We start from the raw sequence: 24,806 nt of genomic DNA, 5'->3' as shown, positions 1-24,806 counted from the left end.
GCGGTGCGTCGGTGCGCACCTGGGATCCGAACCCAGGCCGCCAGCAGCGGAGCGCGCGCACTTAACCACTAAGCCACGGGGCCGGCCCTGGTGGAGTTTTCAATGTATGCAAATATAATAAATTTAACCACTACAACAAAAAGGAATGGAAAAGACATATGATTGCAAGTTTTCTATATTTTATGTGAAATGGCACAAAGTTAACTCTACGTGGACTGTGAATGGTTAGGTATATGGATATTGTAATCCCTAGAGCAACCAGCAACAAAATAATTTAAAGAGATATAAGCAGAGAGCCAACAGGTAAATTAAAATGGAATACTAAAAAACATTCAAATAATTTTTGTAAAAAAGGTAGAAAAGGAAGAAAAAGAAAACAAAAAACAAAGGATAAACAGAAAACAAATCCTAATATGGTAGCTTACATTCAGTCATTTTCATAATTCAGTAAATGTTAGTGGTCTATCTTCTAATTAAAAGGCAAAGATTGATAGAATGGGTAAAAAAGCAAGACCCTAGTACATGCTGTCTATAAGTCTAAAAGAAAGACACATTAAATATAAAGACACAGATAAATAAAGTAAGTAAAGATAAATAAAGAAAGATAAAGAAAGTAAACAGATGGAAGATGATATACCATGTAAATAGGAAGCATAAGAAGGCTGAAGTGGCTACTTTAATTCAGATAAAAGAGACTTCAAGGATGAAATAACACTAATCACATAAACATTTTCTGCAAATAGGAGGAGGATCACTGCTTAATTCATTTTATGATATTAGTACAACCCTAATCTCCAAAACTGACAAAGACTAGAGAAGAAGAAAATTGCAGACCAATATCCATCATAATTTTAGATACAAAAATCCTCAACAAAAATATTACCAAGTCAAATTCAACAATATATTTTTTTTAAAAGATACTATATCATGACCAAGTAGAATTTATCTCAGGAATGAAAGGTTGGCTTACATTTGAAAATCACTGGAATTCACCATATTAACAGGATAGAATATAACACACCCTCACTTCAATATATGCAGAAAAAGCATTAGAAAAAAATTCAACACATTTATGATAAAGTCCTAGCAAACTAAGAATCACAAGGAATGCCCTCAAACTAGTAAAGGGCATCAATGAACCAACATCATAGTTAATGGTAAAAGACTGAACTGTTTTCCCCTCAGGTCAGGAACATGAAAAGTTTGCTAAAAACAGAAAAAAATAACTTGAAATGGATCAAGACCCAAATGTAAAACCTAAAATTATAAAACTTCTAGAAAAAACAGGAAATGTCTTTGTAAGCCTGAGATAATAAAGGATTTTTAGATAGAACACAAAAAGCACAAAACATAAAAGAAAAAAATCAGACTGTGTCAAAACTAAAAACTTTTGCTTTTCGAAAGACACCATTAAGAAAATGAAAAGGTAAGCCATAGACTGGAAGAAAATATTTGTAATACATTTATCATCAGATAAAGGACACATATCCAGAATATACAAAACACTCCCAAAACCCAATAACGAGACAACTCAATTTTTAAAAGTGGCAAAAGATTTGAATAGACACTTCACCAAAAAGGATACACAAAAGGCTGAGTCCACAAAATGATACTCAACATCATTAGTCATTAGTTAAATGCAAACTGGAGTATGAGATACCACTACACACGTATTACATTGACAAAAATTTAAAAGACTGACTATATCCAGGATTGGCAAGGATGTGGAGCAACTGGATCTTACACACACTGCTAGTGGGTTGTAAAATGGTGTAGGAAAACAGTTTGGTCGTTTCTTAAAAAATTAAATATACATCCACCATATGACCCAGCCATTCTGCCATTCTACTCCGACTTACTTACCCAAGAGAAACAAAAACATATGTTTATCAAAATACTTGAATACAAACCTCACAGTAGCTTTATTTGTAATAGCCGAAAATGAATGAAAAACCCCCAAGTATCCATCAACAGGTGAATGGACGGATAAACAAGCAGTGGCATTTCTGTACAATGAAATACTACTCATCAATGAAGAGGGATGAATTATGGATCTATGAAACAACATGGGTGAATCTCAGACTCATCATGCTGAGTCAAAAAAGCCAGGCAAAAAATAATTGGGAACATACTGTATAATTCTATTTACATAAAATGCCACATGATTCAAACTAATCTATAGTGACAGAATGCAGATTAGTGGTTGCCTGGGGATGGAGACGGAAATATTAATTATGTTGTGGTGATTTCACATGTGTATACATATGTTAAAACTAACCTAATTGTACATTTTAAATATGTGTAGTTTATTTCAAGTATATCTCAATAATATTATAAAAATAAAAATGTTGGGGCCAGCCCCGTGGCTTAGCGGTTAAGTGCGCGTGCTCCGCTACTGGCGGCCCGGGTTTGGATCCCGGGCGCGCACCGACGCACCGCTTCTCCGGCCATGCTGAGGCCACGTCCCACATACAGCAACTAGAAGGATGTGCAGCTATGACATACAACTATCTACTGGGGCTTTGGGAGAAAAAAAATGTGGAAAGTGGGGAAAAAGTAATACAAAAAGTAATGGATTTATAAAACCCAATTAATTTAAATTATATCCAAAATTTTAATTCCCTTCTATTTAGTTAGCAATCATATTTTAATACAACACTCAGATCTCCTGAAACAGTTTTTCATACTTTCACTGGTGGAGCACCAATAGGTTGTGCTGTTCTTTACGGAATGTCACACCCTCTGCAGGAATAGCATGAAGTACTGATAAATTAAATTCTATCATAAAAGCTAAGAATGAATTTCACAGCAGAAAAACAGACTCCATTAAGTACATAAAACATAACATGCATCCAAGAATATGAAAGATATTGGAATTAGTATGATGCTCACCCTGCTTCGGAGTTTAGGGTTAATATTCATTTATGACTTAATCAATTTTGTTGTTTGTTGGTGTTCCTTTAACAAAAAGTAGGCTTAAGAAAAATGCATTGCTGAAAATCAAAACTGAGAATGTTTTGTGCATTAACCTGTTTCTCATGAACTGAGGAAAGGTTGCCTTTATTCAATTTTAATGGCAGAACACTCTGAAAATCTGGAATGCACAGTTTAAGGATCACTGCTCTGACACATGGAGTCCACTTAGGAGGGTTAAAAACAATTAGAACCACGTCAAGTGAACAAGACATTTATGATGCTGCCAAACACATTTAAAAGGTAACATGTCCACAATCGAATTGTTTGCTTATCATGATCAACCCAACTTATCCAAGTCTGATGTACTTTTACTGATTTTAGTGTCTAATTGCAATGAGGTGCCATAGGAATCTCACAAACCCATTAACAGTGAGGAATCCTGAACACGGGATCTGCAAATTCTTATGAGAAGAGAATTCAAGGGGAAAGATGGGCATACTAACCACAACGCAGGCTACTACCGCACCATAGTTCACTGAGTACCCACTGTGCTCACAGGGTAAAACAAACGTCAACTAAATATGAGACAAACTCTACCCGCTTCCCCTGCCCCAGCAAAATGCCAGAATAACTGCCCTGGTGAGATAAGAAAAAAAAATTTTTTTTAACTGGTACCCTAGTTTACAACATTTCAGTCAACCACAGACCACACATATGATGGTGGTCCCATAAGATTAGCACCATATAGCCTAGGTGTGGAGTAGGCTGTACCATCTAGGTTTGTGTAAGCACACTCGACAACGTTCGCACAGGCATGAAATCGCCTAACCACACATTTCTCAGAATGTATCCCCATTGTTAAGCAACGCATGACTGTATATACATTTTTAGAAATCTCTTCTGAGGTATCCCATGGACAAAGAAGTGTTCTAGAACATGAGTACTTTGAAACCTATGAAAACACATAACTGTGATCTATGCCTTCATGAGAAACCACAGAAAGTGATTAACAGCTGTGGTTCACTAAGAGTGCCCAAATTTCAAACTATAAAGACTTTGGAATCCATCAGGTATTTGATATCTACTGCAATACTTTTTGTTAACTACTATATTTTAATTTACTGAGAGCCCCTTTTAAGACTGATTCTAATAACAGTCATTTAGATTTACTGATGATAACCTATAGCCTGATGATAATGTTGATGCGGCTTATCAAGGATGAAACTTCCCACAGAGAAGCAAAGAGGTAGAAAACAGGGGATGCGGCTACCACTTTCTTTAAAAGCAACTTTGAATGTTTAATATGGCTATATGGATAATTTTAAAAGATCATATAATTTGTTCAGCCATTTTAGCCCACAAGCAATAGCATTTACCTGATTTAGCAACCGCTTAAATAGTTTTTAAAAACTGAAATAATTATAGATTTACAAGAAGTTGCAAGAATAGCACAGAGAGGTCCCAAGTAACCATCACGCAGCTTCCTCCAGTGGTAACCTCTTCCATAACTATAGTACATATCGAACCCAGGAAATCAACATCAGCAAACCACAATTAACTAAACTGCCAAGCAGGTCTTTTTAACATTTAAAAAACCTGAAGAGTAATATACAGACAGAAAAGTTCACATGTAAGTTTGATGAATTTTCACAGATTGAACACACCCACGTAACCCAGAACTCTAATAAGTAGCAGAAAATTGCCAGCGCTCCAGAGTCATGCTCTTCTGATCCATCTCTTCGAGATTTCTAACAGCACACATCAGCACTGCTTTTACTGTATTTATAAAAATGGAATATGCAGAATATTCATACTGCATAGTCTCTTTTGTGTCTCCCTCCTTTCAGTCAACAGGATGTTGTGGAGTTCATTCGCACTGCTGCACGGAGTAGCAGATGGTTTATTCTTGCTGCATTACGGCATTCCACTGTGTGAATATATCATTTACTTATCCAGTCTGCTACCGATGGGCATTTGGGTAGTTTCCAGTTTTGAGCTCTTATGAATAAAGTTTCCAAGAATGTCTAAGTACATGTTGTGTGCATTTCTGCTGGGTGTGTACTAGGAGTGGAAACGCTGGCTTATAAGGTATGTGTTTGCTCAGCTTTAGTAAATACCCTGCCACTTAGTTTTCCAAAGTGGTTGAATTAATTTATACTCCCACCAGCAGTGTGTGTGCATTCCACTCCTCCACATCTTGTTCAATTTATCCATTCTGCTGGACATTTAGTACATGTTTTAGAAAGGAGAATTACAGAGTTAAACATCAAGCAAAATACTGGTGGTACAATCAAAGCAGTAATTTTTCTCCCAACAATGAAAACTCTACCTAAAGTATTTTACAAAGCAAAACAATCTAAAATTCCAAAATTGCTCTTAAAATGTATTCTTCTTTAATTAATTACATCATCCTGAGTTGATGCTATGGCTATATTTTCCAAACATGTTTGATATTATGAATCACCTGGGATACTTGATTTTCGGGCATTCTGACAGATCTCCTGAAGGAGAATCTCTTTGGAAAGGCCTTGGGTACTTTTCACAAGAACCCCAAGAGATTCTTTTTATCAGGCAAGTCTTGAAAAAACACTGCCATATGGGGATCTTTTGATATTAACGCCTGTTTAAAAGTGAATCAGAGTGGAAAATTATTACTTTGGGAATTTCTTTGGAGAGTGCCAGGCCCAGAACCTTCCCGGATGTTGTCAATTTCTGTAACAACTTCAGAGGCAAATACTATTTTAATAATTAGATAAATTGAAGCCAAAGTATCTTGCCCTGGGTCCTTGAGTAATATCAAAAGTACCGTGGAGGGTTACATTTGATAGACAGTCTTACTGATATTTATCATCTTCAAAAGAAATCAGTTTTTACTACTAACTGGGCTACATAAAGAGAATCTATAGTTTGAAAGGACTGTGTGGTGTTACATAGGAGGAAGAAGATGAAAAGTGGTATCATCAAACCTGGTTTCAAAGGCAATGGCAGCTATCACCTATGGAACTCTAGTCAAGGTATCCTTTCTACCCTCGTTTCCTTCTCTGTGAAATGGAGACATTACTCATCTTACATGTGGGAGCACAAAATATAAAGATGAAAATAAAAGAGATGAATATACAGTAGGAAACTAATCAATGCATTATTTTCCTTTGTAATCTGTTTTTCTATCCTCTTTCGTAATTGCTCACCTATAAGCTGAACAATTGTTTTGTAAAATTTTCTAATTACCTGTATATTGCAATTCAGCTTTTATAAGAGAAGTGAATAATTAAAGTTAAAAAGAAAAAAAGAAAGAAACTGTTTAATTCCGCATTTTCCTTGTCTTTCATCTCTGTTGGTGGAAATCAGCAGTCCTATAACTTATGGCTGAAAATGATTACAAACAATAATTTGGAAAAACATAGTAACAAGGTAATAGAAGTAATAGAAAACTATAATTTTAAAATAAAGTTTAACTCTTCCAAAACTAGAGAACATTGCTAAGGGCAACATACACACGCTTTTTTTTTTTAACTAGTACTAAAACCACTTGAAAAAGCCAACATTTCAATTTAGTCTTTCAGATGGCTTTCTAATATCAACATATTAAGTAGTCAAATGGCATTTGTTCTGGAGATCAAAATGCTTCCAGCATCACATTTCATTTGTAAGAACGCCTGTGAAAACCATTTTTCTAAAAATAGATCTAATTCTGTGTACTGAAAAAAAGCTTACCATATTTGGATTATATATGGCCATGAAAGGCCCATTTAACACTATCTGCCAATTACTACATATAAAAAGTAATTAGGAAAGGTTTATATCGTAAGAAGCCTCCTTCAGCTCTCTGTGGTTTGGTCCTTCTAATCTTAAAGCTGGTGAAGAACTCTGGAAAACATTAGCACTTATTTTAGGAAACAGAATAGACTTTTATTTAGAAGCAAATTTGTAAATAATAATTTGACATCATATGTATATTAAAATTCACCATAAAAATCTGGGAGTAGGGAAGCTGAGATCAACAAGTATCCTGCCAATGATCTATGTGACCCAGGGCAAATCTCTAACTCTTGTGCCTTAGTTTTCTTCTCTGTAGAATGTGGGTAATGTCACAACATACTTCATCAGCTGTTGTGAGGTCTAGATGGCGAATGCTTACAACAGTGGCATCATACATGCTGTGTAGGTGTTGAGCAGTCATTATTAGTGCAATCCCAGCAGCGTCGAATAGCACAGAACTTACGGGGCACTGTCACACCGTAGTGCTGTGTGTCACTGATCAGCAGCTTTCGTTTCAGTTCATTCAAACCTACTCCTACCGGACCTAAAAAAACAGGATAATATAAACTCATTACTAAACCAAACACCACATAAACACTTCTATAACTGACATGAATCCATCAGACAGACTGAAAACATGTATCCAACTTTACATGCATCCCTAGTAAAGAGGTTATCTCTAGTTAAGTTGTACATAAGAAAAAGCTAGGAGTTCTTTTGTTGATTTTTCACTTTTTAAATTTAAATCTCCACCTTTCCATTAAAAGATTAGAAGTATTTATGTCTTAAATGAAACATACCCAAGAGTACCTGAGTATATTACCAAGTAAAGGTATCCAGAAGAGCTTAAAAAATATGTGAGCCTAAAAAATTAAATTGCACAGTCTGAAAAGTGATAATTTCAATTTTAAATGTTTTTAGATCTTAAAAGAAAATCTTGGAACCTTGATTTTATTTTAGCTGCAAATCTAATTATGCATTTTAAATTTGCAAAACCATCAGCACATTTACATTTATCAAGATCCTCTCCTACACTGTATATTTTCATTTGGTCCTTAAGCATTGGAAAACTTGCATAGACTTTACATATTTAAATCAATCGATGCATACATACTACACACCTACAAGGAACAAGGCATATGGTAAATATGGTGGAGAAGAAAAGATGATAAGTGAACTGTGCTTTCAAAGAAAGTAACTGGGTTGAGAGAGTCAGACTAAATGATTAAGAGACTGAGGACGAAAAACGAAGAAGAGCGGTTACAAATATGAGTCTGAAATAAAAAATCGGAAGGACACAAGCCGCAGATGGCCAGCGTCTCACAACTCTGACACCAGGGTCTATGTAATGGTGGTGTCGTGCATTGGGGAGAACACAAGCCCTCGGGCCAGACTGCCCTGAGTTCGATTCCCGTCTTCATTACTCCCTCATCTGCTAACACTGGATGCTACAGTCTGAATGTGTGTCCCCCCCCAAGTCACATGCTGGAATCCTCAAGCCCAATGTGATGGCGTTAGAAGGTGTGGGCTTGGGGAGGTGACTGGGTCACGAGGCTGGAGCCCTCATAATTGGGATTAGTGCTCTTATGAAAGATATCTCGCTGAGCTCCGCAGCCCCTTCAGCAAGGGGAAGTCTGTGACCCAGAAGAGGGCCCTCACCCCACCACCCGGATCTCTGACTTCCAGCCTCCAGAACTGAGAAATAATTTCTGTTGTTCATAAGCCACCCAGTCTGTGGTATTTTGTTATAGCAGCCCAAATGGACTAAGACACTGAACAAGTTAAAGTCTCTGAGCCTTATTAGACTTCATTCTAATTCTGAAAGTAATTTTGAAATAAATAAATAAAAATAATTACCCTCCCTGCTTGGGAGGAATAAATGAAAACTTACATATAGTGCCTAGCACAGAATCCAGGCATTTGACTGTCATTCCCTTGCCTACTTCCTCTTCTGAGCTCTGAAAAGAACAAGGTTTTATGCCGGACAATGAAGAACATATAGGTGGACAGAGCAGAGCAGGGCGGGCATTCTGAGTGGAGGGAAAGTGTGAGCCAAGATGAAGAGGGAGGAGTTGGGGCCTGAGCCTTCCTTGCTCTAACGCTACCTCCTGTATAAAGAGACCTGTCCCCCTACTGGTCATTCACTACACCCTCTACCTCTCCACGCACTTCATGTCTTTACTTTCATGGGTCATAATTCTCCCCCTACTTTGCTAATATCCTCAAATTTCTTATGCGTGGTCCTTTTATTACACTTGCCAAGGAAACTTCCAGTCGAAGATCAATCCAATGGCCCCTCTCCACTTCCACATCTGGACTACTGAGTGCAGAAAATCCATATAATCCTGGAGCAGTAATGCCATACATTCACGCCCTCCAGCAATTACTCTATGTTTTCATTATCAATTGTATTTCTTAGACCCCCATACTGGTAATTTTGATCCTCCATTCTCCTCTCTACTCACTCCTGGGAGCCTTCTTGTGACTTCTCTCTCATGTACCCCTGTAGTAAAACATATTTTACAGGCTGTCAATTTTACCTCCTAACTATCCTTCAGACCTATGGTTCTCCATTGACATTGCTGCCACACTAGTCTAAGATATCACCATTTTTGCCTCCTTTCCTGGAACAGCCTCCTAACGGCTGCCCCACATCTGCTCATCAGCCACTTTAATCCATCATAATCCAGCAGCCAGAGAGTTCTTTTTAAGGAGCTATTCTGATCTTGTTATTCCCTTGCTTAACATTCTTAGAAATGTAGTTTCCAATGGCTCTTCCGAAAAAGATTAAAATCTTTACACGGTTTAGGAGGCTCTGCGTGATGTGATTCCTGCCTTGTCCTCCTGCCTCGAAGCATTTACTCCAGCTCTCCCTCCCCTTTACCTGAAGCCCCAGGTAATTCTGATATGTCCTTCAGAGCTCAGCGCAAACAGCCCTTCCTCAAGAAAGTCTCTTCTGACCCCGTACAGCATGTTTCTCATTTTTACGGTATCAGAGCATCCTGTACATCTCCCTCATAATATTTAAAAGCTGTAATTAAACAATTGGATAATACATTATTTAACGGCCTCTCTCCCCTGCCAGGAAGAGGCACTGTGAGGGCAGGAATCATATTATGTCATTTACCATCTCCATAAAGTAAGCCCTCAATAAAAATCTGTTGAATGAGCAAAACTTCTAGTGTTACCATCACCACCTCAAGCTCAGCAGAAGACCTCAAGTACTTTAAAGAACAGAGAAGCCACCACACGCAATGTCTTCAAAATCCTTTCTATAAACATAAGCATCTAGACCCACCTAGACCATCTTTTGTCCTCCTCTTTGGTTGTACATAACCTTCTTTAGAGATATCTCTTCCTGACGTCTTCACCTCTCTTGCTTCTGGGTTCTTTCCATCAGCACTTAAAACTAATAAATTCTCTCCTACCTTAAAACAAGAACAACAAAAAAACTCAACAAAACTTCCCTTAACCCCACGCCCTCCTCTAGCTACCGTTCGCTCCTGTCTCCACCATCCTGGTTTAGGCTTCTGCCATTTCTCACCAGCACCTCTCATTCTTCCTCCACTGTGCACAAAATCACACGGAAATTCTCTGATAGGTTTACATAGATTGCATGTTGTGAGCGACATTTGAATCTCTAATCTGAATCCTTGCCCGTCCTTCCTTTGCAGTGCACACTCCAGCTGCCTGAGATTTCCCCTCCTTCCTGAACTATGGCAGGTTCTCCTTTGTGCTGTTGGGTCCTCGTCACACGGTCTTTTGCAAGAACACTCCTATCCTCTCTTTGTGTGCTAATTCTTGCTTGTTGTTTAGGATTCAGCTTAGATACACCTTAGGGAATCTTCCCTGACAATTTGGATTTGGCTTAGGCACCGAGTTCACGGGCTCCCTGTATCTGCACACTCTATTGTAACTGTTTATCAACTCGTCTTTACCCTCTAACAGACTGTGAACTCTGTGAAAACACAGATGCCATGTACTTATTCACCGATTGTTTCCCCAGCTGGCAAACTGTAGGCATTCATTAGTTTACTTATTTAAATTAAACTCAGTAATTATGCTGTTATGGAGGTAAAATTATTTGTTGAACAAAACAAGGGAGTGGGAGTTAAAGGGAAAAAGCGTTTGCAGCTAGCATGCCTGGATAGGATGGTTAGGCATGTTAGGTTACATCCTCAAGGTCACTGAGAGAGGCTGGTGGAGCGCACATTTGGGCTTGGCTCTCTGGGACCTTAAGATACAGAGAAGCAGGCGGGAAGGTGATGACCCTGGCTCTGGAACAGTGAGTTTAAGGGAGGGAAATCCACCGACCTAAACTCAGAGGAGGATACAATGTAAGAGCGCGGCCAGGGCTGGGGGCCCTTGTAAATGTAGTCACACCAAGGTAAAATTGGAGACTGCCAGAAGAGACCACGTCTCCGAGGGAGAGGAGGAAATCGAGAACATTTACTGTCTATGAAATGCCAGGCACCACGCAGGGGCTTATGTATTTTACCTACTCTGAAGGTACAAAAAATAGAATGAGTTCTAAAACTTTAAATAAACAGAAATCTTTAAATCTTTAAAACAAACAGAATCTTTAAAATAAACAGAAAACAAACAAGAAAAACAAGTGGTATGACAATGGGGCTGCCTTCTATGTACAGATGATGCAAACCCAATTACAGATGCTCAAAAAAGAAAAAGCAAACAAAACAGAACACTAAAACTTAAATAATGGGTCTTGGCCTGCCATGACCCCCCCTAAAGCACCTACGACTGAAAGGGGTGATGTGAATGGACTGGTTCCTCAGCAGCTCTCAGCTCTGGAGTGCTTCCCAGAGTGTGCAATCCTTTGCTAAGTGCGAGTCGGCATTTTTTTCTTTCTTCTACTACCCATGCCAAAAAAACCACAATGATTTATTTTAACTCTGGAGGAAAAAACTAGGTATGTTTGAATTAGTATGCTGTCTCTAATGTGACACCCGTAAATTTGACTACATTCAATTTTAGCCCTTGTATAATCAAACGCTTAACTAGTGAGCTCGCTTCACTGCACACTCATGGAGGAAGCCAGGAATGTTCAGTGGTAAATGATTTTATTTGAAAATTTTTCTCCTAGATTAGGTTATTTGAGGTCATCATCTTCAAAGGTGGGAGTGTCCTCACAAAAGGGTTAAAATAGGGACACCATTTCAATCACTCTCACTACACAACTGCCAGGCGGGCCTTACAAACAGCATTTTCCCTGACAGACCCTTGGATCATTCTGCCATACATACTGGTCAAGTTCTAGTTTCTCCTCTTTAGATTGTGACCTTAAGACCTCAACTTAAGAGCCACACTCCTGTCCTGTATCCTTCTTCTATGGTTAGGAATAAGTTCACAACATTTCCAGTTGGCTGGTTTGTATTTGGAATACAAAATCTACTTACACTGCAGTCAGTTTAGGGGTGCAAACAGACTTAGGATCATTTGTGTGCCTCTGCAATGGGATGGATTCATTTCTCCTTCAATATATACATTTTTACCACAATTGGGGAAATGCATTTATACGTATGTATATAAATAGGCTACTCTATAGTTTGTTTTCAGTTGTGCTTGTTAATGCTAAAGAGAAGCAGAGAAGATAATCTAAACAGCACACATTTAAATCACAGACAATAGGCTTTGGAAAAATAACAATGACGATGACACAGTGAGGTCTCTTTACATGGCAGGCATGTGTTATATGAGTTACATATACCATTACTAATCCTCAGAACATCCCCATAAGAAAGGTATTATTATCCTCATTTTACAGATGAGAAAACTGAGACAATGAAAGGTTAAGTAATTTCCCTAACGTCACACATCTGGGGTGCAGCTTAATTGGTATTCAAAAGGCTGTCTGTCTGACTCAAAGGTCTGCATTCTTTCCATTCTAACTATCATCTTGTCAAAAGAATGCAGATAAAACACGAACTCAGGTAGCCAGTCACTCCGCTGTCCGTTTATGGCTGTGATCTGTGACTTCACGGAATCTTTCACCCCATTCCAAGCTGCCCTACACTTTAGATCGTGATGACTATCTATGCCTGTGGCATACACAGAGGCTGGCTACAAAAAGTGGCAGAGGTCAAATCCGGTGATCTCAAAACTCACTGTGTGCAGTACCTCTGAGAAGCCTAAACTACACTTAATGAAGATGACGTGCATACCAGGCCAGGGTAACATGCAGTGAGCATGTCTCAGGATTGTGGATTCAGGACTAAGGAAATCAAATACAATGATGAAATGTAAGTAAAAGCCAAAAAACCACATTAAAATATCACTTTGGAGTTCATTAATTTGGAATTCAAGCAGTGAACTAAAGTTGTGTTTACTAGCTTTGAAAATAAAATAAAAAAAGTTTCTATTCAAATCAGAAATGTAAACAAGTATTTCTCTTTTTCATTTTTTTTTAAATTTCATAAGAATTTTCAAAATCACTTCGTGTGCAAATTTCTGCAAAGAAAGGATAAAACCATGTGTATCAATCCCCATTAGCTGAAGTTCTTATAAAAAATGTGAATTGGATAATTAAGATAATTAGAAAGGCATATTATTTTTAGTTACTTTTGTGCATTTAATTAGCAATTCCTTCTTGAAAGTAGGCAAATGTGTTGTGTGTGATTTTATATAAAGGTTCATTCATTTCAGCCAAAGAAATATAGCCCATTTAGGGTGTCAATAAAATGATGCTAGTAAAGTTTCTATTTAAATCTTTACATTTAGGAAAATATTCATGATAACCAAATGCAAAAATGCCTTTATTTTTATCTTAAAAAAGACAGATTAAAAAAAAATCTATAGGCAAATTCTCAGCCTTTATTTATACAGGAGAATTTAGACATATAAGACATCTTTGCCCCAAATGACCCCTGAGTCTATTGACATTATTGACTTATTATCCATGTAACTATGAGAGGTTGAATGTTTTCATTTTCTATTTTCATATTATTATTCCACGAATATGTGTAACGATTTATGATTTGTAACAAATGTTTATGCATGGAAAACAAGGAATATATCTTTATTAGACTATTAGCACAATGTACTTTCAAAATTAATTCATAGTTGATGCATAAAAGTTTTTCATTCTGTAAACACGGCCCCCCAAAACATCTACTTTCTGAATCTGAAACAGACACATACAATTAAAAATCAAAAAAGGCTAAATGAGTGGAGAAAGTAGTGAGGCAATAAAACCAGTACCTACAATAGCACTTTGAAAGGATGCTTTAAAATATCAACATGACATTCTTATACTAGAAAAAAGGTTTACGGCCATGCTCTATGGCAGTGTAAACTGAAGCTTCAACCATCTACTTTTTTGTGTGTTAATGCAGATCCTAAGTGAATGAATAACTATTTATTAGAATAAAGTATTACTACTGTGAAAATAATTTTATTGAAATCAATGAAATGTATATTTTTTTTAAATGGCACTCATGCAGTCGACAAAGAATGAGCATAAAGTAACTCTGATCTGTAAATGGCTGGCATAGATTTTATTTGTAGTTTTTCTTAAGGCTGATGAGCATCAAATTGAATTTAATAACGTAAATATAGATTGGTGGTACCTTAAACATGAAAGGACAATTATACCGAAGATTACAATGTTAATAATCTGTTAGGAAAGAAACGTCTCAGAAAGAGAGATACAGGTAGGTGGAGATTAGCCAAATTAGTTTTAACGTGCTATATATTCATGTAACAGTCAATGTATTAATGATAAAATCCATTCTTATTTCAATTTACGTCCAATATTAAATTATATATTGGAAAGAATCTCCTGCTCTGACCAACTACTGTTCACTTTTGCTATTGATCTTTGTACAGCTTGGCACAAACATAAAACTGGCATATCATGTGGAAAGCTGACACAGATGCAGTTTTTACTATGTATTTACCTCCAGTGTACCTGCACTGCTTAACATGGAAATTCTTCCACATTTTCCCCCAGACGTTTTTATGGTATTGGCCAGACTTGTTACTGTTACTATCCAGAGAAAAATATCAGAATTACTGGAGTCTGCCATAAATATCCGAACTGCTTTTGTTACCTGAAAAAACACACTTACTCATTTGATTTATTGCAAGACAAATCAAACGAAATCTCTAGGTATCCCTCAGATCAGACACGTTATAAAAAGTCTACTTATCATATTGTAGCACTTCTATTTTTGTTGCTCTAGACCTAAAAACAACCATGCTATTATATTTGACTCACAATCTTATAATGATCACGAGTAGATGGCTGGATTTTTGTATTGGACAGTGACAAATCTGTTTATAAAACTAAATTTAAAGTTCCCGTGGACTCAAACTATATAGAAAATATAGCAGCTTGGCAGTTCATAACAAGTCTCGACAGAGGTTCAGATTTTCTTGCCTCTATTGCTTTCGTAATGGAAGAAAAATGCTATTAATGAAGTATCCATTTGTATGCTAATTTCAAGATAAAAGAAAAGAACAAGAGAATGGGAAACTTGTTGAAGGAGCATCATTTTTTCCAAAGCCGCTATTTACATTGGACTTACATAGACTGACTTAAGTACCTGTCTCACCTCCATCTCAGGGCTATGACAAGAGCGCAACAAAATTAAAAGGACAAAATAAAACCATCTCTGTCTTCCATAGCTAAGTAGAAGTGGGCATGGATAACCCCCTCACTTCAGAGTTTGTTCAAAAATGCGATCTTTCCAATGAGGCTACCATGATCTCCAGATTCAAAATCATGAACTCCTGATTCCCCTGAATCTGCTCTGCTTCTACTTTCTTCTACAGCATTTATCCCCTCTAACAACTATCCGGTGGTATAATAATAAAAATATTTATTATTCATTATGAATTTATTATGAATACATTTTTTGTCTATCTTCTCCCATTAGAATGTAAACATCGTGAAGGCAAAAATGTTTGTGTTGTTCACTAACGAACCCATGTGCTTAGACCCATGCCTGGCACAGTCGGTACTCCCTACAAATCAGCTGAATGAAGAGAATTGAGATTTATGCCCAGAAATTAAGCCAGAGTAGAAACATTTAAGATAGACCAATGGCATAAAATGCCAACTGATTCTAATAAAGATCATATTTACCTCTTATGTACGAGGATTATAATTTTAAACCCATCGCACACGCATAAATTCAATTATGACTTTTGGGTTTACAGCTGTCTACATAAAATCCTCCGAGTAGACTGATTCCTATAAGCCTTCAATCAAAGTTCAACCAAAGCTATAAGAATTCTAATAAACATTTTCACATTTACATTTAGTGTTGAGTGCTTACTTCTCTCTCTGCTTTATATGGGAGACTTTCTGTTCTGCCTTAATTTTATGGAAAAATGATGGCAGTCTTATAAATGCCTATTCATTCAAATTACCTCTACAAAGCAGTCATATCAGATTCAACACAAAGGAGGGCAAAATAGTACTTAATGCTTAAGCTAGAAACGTGAAATATACAGAAAGATTTATTATCAGTTTCCTCTTATGCCTCATAACCAGACAGAACAAGTCACAAATTGTCTTTGAGTATCCCCAACATGAATTTTTGCTCTTCTATTGCCCGAAGCTCTGAAACATGTTTTAGTAGCTTTTTAACACCAAAGCGTTCTCCCCCTCCCTCCTCTGCAAACATACACACATCGTTTGCTTTATTACTTTACTTTTTAAAAAGTCAGGTTTCACTAAAGATAAAACAAATGTAGAAAAATGGGCTAAATGCCCAACACTTGGTTTTAATACACTGTTTGGAAGATACTTTTAAATGCAGAAGGGAATACACTAGAAACTGTCACTAAGATATTTTAGTGGCTAAAATGTGGCTTTGCAATAGCACCTTTACAAAATGAAGAGGAAAATACTTCTGATCAAGGCTCATAGTCCTCCATTGTCATATTTTTGCCATGTCAACAACTCGGTCTATTTTAATTTCTTGAACTTTAAGTTCAAGAATAAAAAATCATGCAATATTATGGTAATACTATAGAGAAAATGATAGCCTGTGTACCTCCTTAACAATATTGATCTAACAGTTTCCAGGAAAATACCATTATTCCCAACAGCTTTGAAAACAAACGGGGCCTGAGGAGGACGACGATGCTTATATTCTTTCCATCTTCCTACACATGTTGTAAGAGCCAAGGGACGACTTCCTAAGTACATGATTTTTACAATCGTGAAAAGTAAACAATTAATTCAGGAACAAGCCAGAATTTCCAAAATTTGAGTCCACTGCTTGATTACCTCTTTTAGATGATAAACTGCTAAATAAACTAAGTGTTTTAAACACTGAGGTTCAAAATCAGCAGAAGCCTACTCATAGCTGAACATTTCATGTTATCCTGTTAATATTTTTAGTTAATATATAAGAGCTGCTTTTTATTAAAACCTTACTAGGTGCCAGCAATTGGTCTAAGTCTTTGCAAATATCATTTCACTTAACCCTCAAACAGACCTAGAAAGCATGTGCTCTTATTATCTTCATTTTTCAGATGAAGAAACTGAAGCCCAGAGACACTGTGCAGTGTGCAGGTGTCACACAGCTACTGACGAGCAGAATAGGGTGGGAGCACAGCTTGCCTTTCCCAGAGGCCTGTTTCTTACCATCTACACTATCCTGGCTCATGGGATGTTAACAGATTGGGATTTCTCCAGACAATGAACTCTAAACTTCTGATACTTCAAATGGGCCATACAGACAAGCAGAAAGCTTTTCTGAGCAATGATCACACAGAAGAAAGCAAATAATAAGAAACACTTTGGACGAACAGTTACATACAATGACCCTGGCTGTCACTGGATTCCATGATGGAACATCATCTTCCACAGAAGGCCACAGCGAGGGTAACCGTGGGATTCAATAATTAAAAATTACAGGGCCGGCCCTGTGGCTTGGTGGTTAAGTGCGCGCGCTGCGATGCTGGTGGCCCGGGTTCGGATCCCGGGTGTGCATCGAGGCACCACTTCTCCGTTCATCCTGAGGCCGAGTCCCACATACAGCAACTAGAAGGATGTGCAGCTACGACATACAACTATCCACTGGGGCTTTGGGGGGAAAAATAAAATAAATAAAATCTTTAAAAAAAAAAAAAAAAAAAAAATTAAAAATTACCTTATACCAGCAATTGCTCCAAAATAGGGAAATAAACTGTTAGGGGCTAAAGAGTTTCAAACAGAATTTTTTTTCCTATAGGATTTTCAGAATAAAGGCTAAAAATAACAATAAATTGGTTGATCAAAACAGACAAACCAAACCTAAAATATCAACGAGCAAATCCAGAACAGCAGATTAACACAAAACCAAAAGTTTTAAAACCACCATTATAACACATGCATGACAAAGCACAAAACTGAAGTGTCATTAGTAAAGTAGAAAATCAAAATAAATTGCAGCCACTTCACAGCCACCAACAAAGGAAGGTAATGGCAGCTGAACCCCTTCAGACAGAGCAACCAGGCTTTCCCCTGGGTGCACAGCGCGGGTACCTCACTACATCTGCATTATAACCAGTAGGAATGGGTGAAAAGCAAAATGCACTCCCTAATTAAGCAGGCCAGCAGCACCAGCATCATCTGGGAACTTGTTAGAAATGCAGAATCTCTGGTCTCACCCCAGGCTACTGATCAGAAACTGCATATTAACAAGATCCCCAGGTGACTCAAATGTGTGTTAAAGTTTGAGAAGCCCTGGAGAAGGGGCTGGAGGCCACCGGGAAGGGGAAGGGCTCCTCCCTCTGAATACTCTGAGACTACTTCTGTCTACGCCACCAAAACACTACTGAGAGGCAGCCTGAGATCTGAAGACAGAGCAGAGAGTAAGATCAAGCCCAGAGCCTTTCGTTGGTGGCTGGGAGAATTACCCCAGGCGGGCTGCCGAACATGTAGAAAGACCAGGAAAATCAGCCTAGGACACTTGAGGAACAGTTGGCGAATTTTAAGGAGAGGTAAAGTGAAACAGTGATGCCAGTACAAGAGGGTCATGCCGGGACTACACACGGAAGGCAGAGCAGAGCCAACAAGCTTGCTGACCTGACCCAGGGAGGCCCACGGTGGAAAGAGCCGGGTCAGGGCCCTGAAGGTGGGCAGGATTTACGTGAACAATGCACGCTCTTGGTAGACTCAGATCTAAACTTGCACAAAACGTGGAGGTTTCTGTTAGGAAAATGAGTGGATGGGCCCTAAATCAAAGAGAAAAAAGAAGAGTAGGAAAGTGAGATCCAGCAGTGTCAGTACCACCTTGATTTTAGAAACGGGAAGCAGTATCCCACAGCGAGATAAGAAAGAAGGTTCTGGTCTTGAACTGTTTGGGTCTGACTCAGCTCCACAACTTAGGAGCTGTGGGATCTTGGGCAAGTAACTTACTTCTCCTCTCTGTGCTTCAGTTTCTTCTACTGTAAAATGAGGACAATAAAAGCGTTTACCTCTCAGTCATGGTGAGGACTGAATGAAATGATATATGCACAGCCTTAGCACAGTGCCTGGCATTCAATACGTAGTAGCTACTGTTATTACACAGAGTGGAGGAAGGACAGGACCCACTTGAGAAGCAAGTCAAACTTTAAAAATTCAGTTGGGACTAGCAGAGGGTAATGAAAGATTATAGTTAGATCTTAGCAGTAGAGAAATCTAAGTAGTAAAAAGGGATAGTCTGGTTCTCATTGAAGTCTTACAATTTATTTACTCAAGGCCTGGAAAACTCCCAAGAGTGAGGAAACAGTAGTGGGGCACAAGCACGTACTAAAGGAAATCTGAATCGTCACTGACTGTACCACTTTGAAGAATCAACATTTAGCATCTCCAGTTTAGGAATATCTTGAGGGTAACACTCCTTTTGGAGATAAAGGGGAAATCTCCAGAGAATCAGGCCTCAGAAACTTAAGGAATTCCAAGTAAGAGATAGAGAAAGAGTAGTCACTGCAGCATAAGTGACATTACTGGGCTGAAACAAAACAAAAAACTATCTACAATCCTGCTGGGAATGTAAAAATAAGGTGACGAGCACGCAATTTCTCTGTTAGAAAAGTAACGCAGCGTCCACGTTTACTTCAGAATTCAAGAGCCAGGACCCCAAAGATCAAGGGGCGAAAGGGATTTAGGGCAAGTTAAGTGCCTACAATTAAATTAACGTCTTCTGTGAAGATTTCAGCCAGATGAGTTTTAGTTCAATGATCGTGGACCTAGACAACTAGCACTCACGTAAAGCAGAAGCCAAAATACCTCAGATCACTCTGTGATTTTTGGCTGACAGTGGAATGCTGTGATACATATTTCTGGAAGCGTTATTTTACCTTTAAAGGAAGTTGGGATGATCCTTGTGGTATTCTTCTGTCCCGATGACCCTTTGAAACTTTGAGTGGGAGACATGAAAGTTAGGGTCATCTTACCCAATTTTGAGGAGGCTGATTAAGGTATGCCAGTGAAGAGGGGCAAGCCGTATCTGAGAGAGGAGTTTGAAGCTTTGGGGAGTTCTAGCTCCACTCTGGTGGGGTCAGCCCAACACAGCTCATCTCCCCACTGATCACAACTAACACCTCTGGACAGCACATGAAAAGCAACAACCTGAGGACTCTCATAAGCAAACAAAGGCAGGCAGAGGGTAGAAGAAGTCAAATCTGGAGAGGTGACCCCCAGGGGGATGAAGTTTCCCACTTTACTTTTCTTCTCTCTGCTTAGGCTTTGCCCAGAGGATAAGTGTCCATCTCAGAGCTGCACAGTGGAGCAGTGGACTGAAGAGCTAAGACCTCACAAAAGTTGTGGGCTCACCCCTAAGCTGTGCACAAGTGAGATGAACCTAAAGCAGAATAACAAAGGCTTTGAGAAATGAACTAAAATTTAAACCACTGAAAAGTCTGACTAACCCAAGTGTCACAGGCATGGAACAGACACAACGTGGCACAGCAAAGACTTGAAAACTGAACTGAGGCATGCAGACTGAGCCCAACCAGGCTGATAGCCTGCTAAAAAATTTAACATTTTCCAGAGGAATATAGTAAGACCCAAAGTCTATATAAAATAATGTTTAAAATGTCCAGGATACAGAGGCCAGCCCCGTGGCCTAGTGGTTAAGTTTAGTGTGCTCCGCTTGGGTGGCCTGGATTCGGTTCCTGGGCGTGGACCTACACCACTCACTGGCGGCCATGCTGTGGTGGCAACCCACATACAACATAGACAAAGACTGGCACAGACGTTAGCTCAGAGTGAATCTTCCTCAGGAAAAAAAAAAAGAAAAGCCCACTTAAGAAATAAACACATAGATGGGTTAAAGTAAAAGGAGAGAAAAAGATTACCATGCAAACAATAAGCAAAAGAAAGTTTGAGTGGCTACATTATATATCACACAAAGTAGATTTCAGAACAATGAATATTACCAGGGATGAAAAAGGACAGTATATAGCATGAGGGTCAATTCATTAAGAAAACATAATACTCTGGGGCCGGCCCCCTGGCGTAGCAGTTAAGTGCGTGCGCTCCGCTGCTGGCGGCCTGGGTTCGGATCCCGGGCGCACACCGACACACTGCTGGTCAAGCCATGCTGTGGCGGCATCCTATATAAAGTGGAGGCATGGATGTTAGCCCAGGGCCAGTCTTCCTCAGCAAAAAAGGGGAGGATTGGTATGGATGTTAGCTCAGGGCTGATCTTCCTCACAAAAAAAAAAAAAAGAAAAAAGAAAACATAATACTCTTAACTGTGTATCCACTTAACAACAGAGCTTCTAAATATATTAAGCAAAAGCTGACTGATGTGAAAAGAGAAATAAATAAGTCTACCATTATAGAGAATATAACACTCCTCTCCCAACATTTAACAGAACAAGTAGATAAAAAATTAGTAAGAATATAGAAGACCTGAATAACATTATCAACCAACCTGACAAATAACATGTATAAAACACTCCATCCAACAACAACAGAAGATACACTCTTTTTAAGTGCACATGGAACATTCAATGATGTAGACCATATTCTGGGCAAAAAAAAAATTTTTTTTGACAAATTTAAAAGAATCGAAATCATACAAAGCATATTCTCTGACCATAATGAAATTAAAGAAGAAATCAATAACAGAAAGATATCTGAATAATCCCCAAATATTTGGAAATTAAATAACATCTAAACAACTTAAGGATCAAAGAAGTCACAAAGAAAATTTGAAAATATTCTGATCTGAATGGTATGTTATAAAAACACAATAGATCAAAATTTGTAGGATGCAGTGTTTAGAGGGAAATTTAAATTTGTGACCATTAATACTTAAATTTGTAAAAAAGGGTTTCAAGTCAATGATCTAAGAGTCAACCCTAAGAAACTAGAAAAAGAGAAAATTAAATAACTCCAAAGTAGGCAGAGGACGGAAATAACAAAAATAAGAGCAGAAATCAATGAAATTGAGAAAAGAAAAACAATAGGAAAAAATCTTAAAAACATAAAGCTAGTGTTATGAAAGATCAATAAATTGGAAAAGGAGCTAAGGCAGGCAGACTCCAAGAAGGCCAGCAATGATCCTCACCTCCTGTTTTTCAGACCTGTGTGCAACTCCCACACCTTGAATGTGAGCAAAACCTGTGATTTGCTTCTAACCAACAGAATATGGGATGTTTTCTGTTACAGAAAGATGATGGGATGTACTTTTGTTGATTAGGTTACATAAGATCGTGACTTCCATCTTACTAGCAGAATCTCTCTATTGCCTTCTCAGTGTCCACACCTTGATGAAGCAAGCTACCATGTTGCAGAGGCCCATATGTCAAGGAATTGAGGGTGGCCTACGAATTCTGCCAACAACCATATGGTTTTGGAAGCAGATCTTTCATCAGTCTAGCATTCAAATGAGACCCCTACCCCTGGCCAAGACTTGACTGCAGCCTTGTGAGAGACACTGAAGCAGAGTACCCAGCTAAGCCACGTCCAAACTCTCCAAATTCTGAGCTGCAGAAACTTTCAGATGATAAATGTATGCTGTTTCAAAGTCACTCAGTTTGTAATAACTTGTTATGCAGCAATAGATAACTGATGTAAGAATGAAGACGCAAATTACCAATATCATGAATGAAAGTGGGGCTATTACCCAGACATTACAGTTAAAGGAAAATAAAGGAATACTATGAACAATTTTATGCTTATAGAATTGGCAATTTAGGGGAAACGGACACATTCCTTTAAAGACACAAACTGCCAGAGCTCACTCGAGAAGATAACCTGAATAGTTGTGTGTGTGCGTGTGTGTGTGTATAAAGGTACAGAGGTGCACTCTCTTGCACTCTTCCCTCTTCTCCTCCCTCCTTCCCTCCCTCTCTCTCTCTCTATATATATATATTAGTCTTCTAAAAGAAATTAAATTTGTGGTTAAAACCTCCCAAAAAAGATGGCTCCAAGCCCAGGTGTGGTTTCACTGGGGAATCTACCAAACAATTAAAAAGAAAATAATACCAATTCTACACAAACTCTCCCAGAAAAGTGAAGAGGAGGAAACACTTCCCAACATATTTTATGAATATAGCATTATCTTCATTCAAAAAGCAGACAAAAATATTATAAGAAAACTACAGACCAGCAAATTGAATCTAGTACTATACAAAAGGCTAATCCATGATGACTTAGTGGAGTCCAGGCTGGGAATGTAAGGCTCATTCAACACTCAAATATCAATCAATGCAATTCACCATTTCAACAGATCAAATAAGAAAAACCATATAATCTTCTCAACTGATGCAGCAAAAAACCATTTGACAAAATTAAACATCAATTTGTGATAAATATTCTCAGCAAACCAATAATAGAAGGTAATTTTCTTAACCTGGTAAAGGGCATCTATAAAAAAAACCTATAGCTAATATCATATTTCATGGTGAAAGACTGAATACTTTCTCTCTAAGATTGAGAACAAAGCAAAGATGTCTGTTCTCACCACTCCATTCACCACCGTACTGAAGAGCCTAAAGTAAGGAGAGAATACAATAAGGCAAGAATAAAAAAATAAAATTCCTACAAAGAGATAAAATTGTCTCTAGTCACAAATAACAGGATTATCTATGCAAAAAATTTCAAGGAATCTATAAAAAAGATACTAGGAATTTCCTTAAGGAATTGTAGGGAGGGGTGATGATACCTGCATTTCGTACTGTTTTAACAGAACTCCATGATTACCTCTAACATGCATGAGGCCACCATTCCCCCATGTTCTTTTCCTTTGGAAGAGTCTAGGGAGTGGCTATTTCTTTTCCATAACTATCAACCATCTTTAGTTGCTTTTGAGTATGATTTACTTTTATTCTTCCCTGGATTACTATTCAGACTCACAGTTTATCCTCATCTATCTTCCCTTCCTCACCCCTGAGGAAAGGGTTTCTATTGTTAGCACCTATAGGAAAGAAAAAAAGGCAAAGTTGATTCTACTTTCCTCTTTCAATTGGATCCCCTACGGAAAACCAAAAGTTACACAGCCATAATAATAACTCCCTGGCTGTAGAGAGAGTCATCTGGATTTAAGGCGAAAGGCGTCTTCCTCCTGGGGTGAGGAGCAGACCTTGGCTGAAGAGTGGAGCACCAGGGATGGAAGAGATACTGCTGAGATGGGTGCTGTTGAGGGACAAGGAGGTGGGAGAGGAGCACAAGGTTCCAGTAGGGACAAAAGAATTTAGAACCAGGGAATGCCTGTACTCTCATGAGCCCAACTCTACAAGGACTGGAAGCTGGGGCACTGTAAGCTTTAAAGTAAACATAAAAACCTATGGACAATATTCTTCCAGGTGGCGTCTGGCGGGGATTCAGTATACACAGGTTGGAAGAAGTGGACACTGTTAATAAAGGAAACTTTAAAGTATGTGGATATGTATTTCTAAATAATGCAAACAATGTGAATATCTGATGACGTTACTGATCATTTCCAGTGCCGTAAGACGTGGGAAATGGCATCACTCCCCACTAGTCACCCACCATCTGTTGAGAACATGTGTTGTAACCTTTCCAAGGACTCCATCTTAACTGAAGGGGTGATTCTTTAGCTTTTACATTTATTTTCATCGCCATAACTGTCATCTTCGGTTTATAAAGGAACAATTAACAAGAGACACCGGACTCCTTTATTCCAATTTTTCTCCCCCGAAATTATTGGTTTTGA

At 38.3% G+C, this 24,806-nt stretch overlaps 1 protein-coding gene across 7 annotated transcripts in view; it reads right to left on the bottom strand.

Annotated features, from left to right (window-relative positions):
- Positions 1–24,806, bottom strand: part of MPP7 (MAGUK p55 scaffold protein 7) — a 264,230-nt gene that overhangs the window by 10,196 nt on the left and 229,228 nt on the right. For 6 of the 7 annotated variants that reach the window (XM_087420720.1, XM_087420721.1, XM_087420722.1 and 3 more), the window contains one exon: positions 7,139–7,219. The exons of the other annotated variant lie outside the window; for it this stretch is intronic. In XM_087420720.1, the coding sequence (XP_087276846.1) occupies positions 7,139–7,219 (81 nt within the window). The remainder of the gene's footprint in view (positions 1–7,138; positions 7,220–24,806) is intronic. 7 annotated transcript variants of the gene reach the window in all.

Source organism: Ceratotherium simum, chromosome 32, assembly GCF_057802395.1.
Source record: "Ceratotherium simum simum isolate JZ-2026a chromosome 32, ASM5780239v1, whole genome shotgun sequence".
NCBI classification, from domain to species: Eukaryota; Metazoa; Chordata; class Mammalia; order Perissodactyla; family Rhinocerotidae; genus Ceratotherium; species Ceratotherium simum.
The sequence above is the reverse complement of the archived record's forward strand: the minus strand, read 5'-3'. Positions and strand labels throughout refer to the sequence as shown.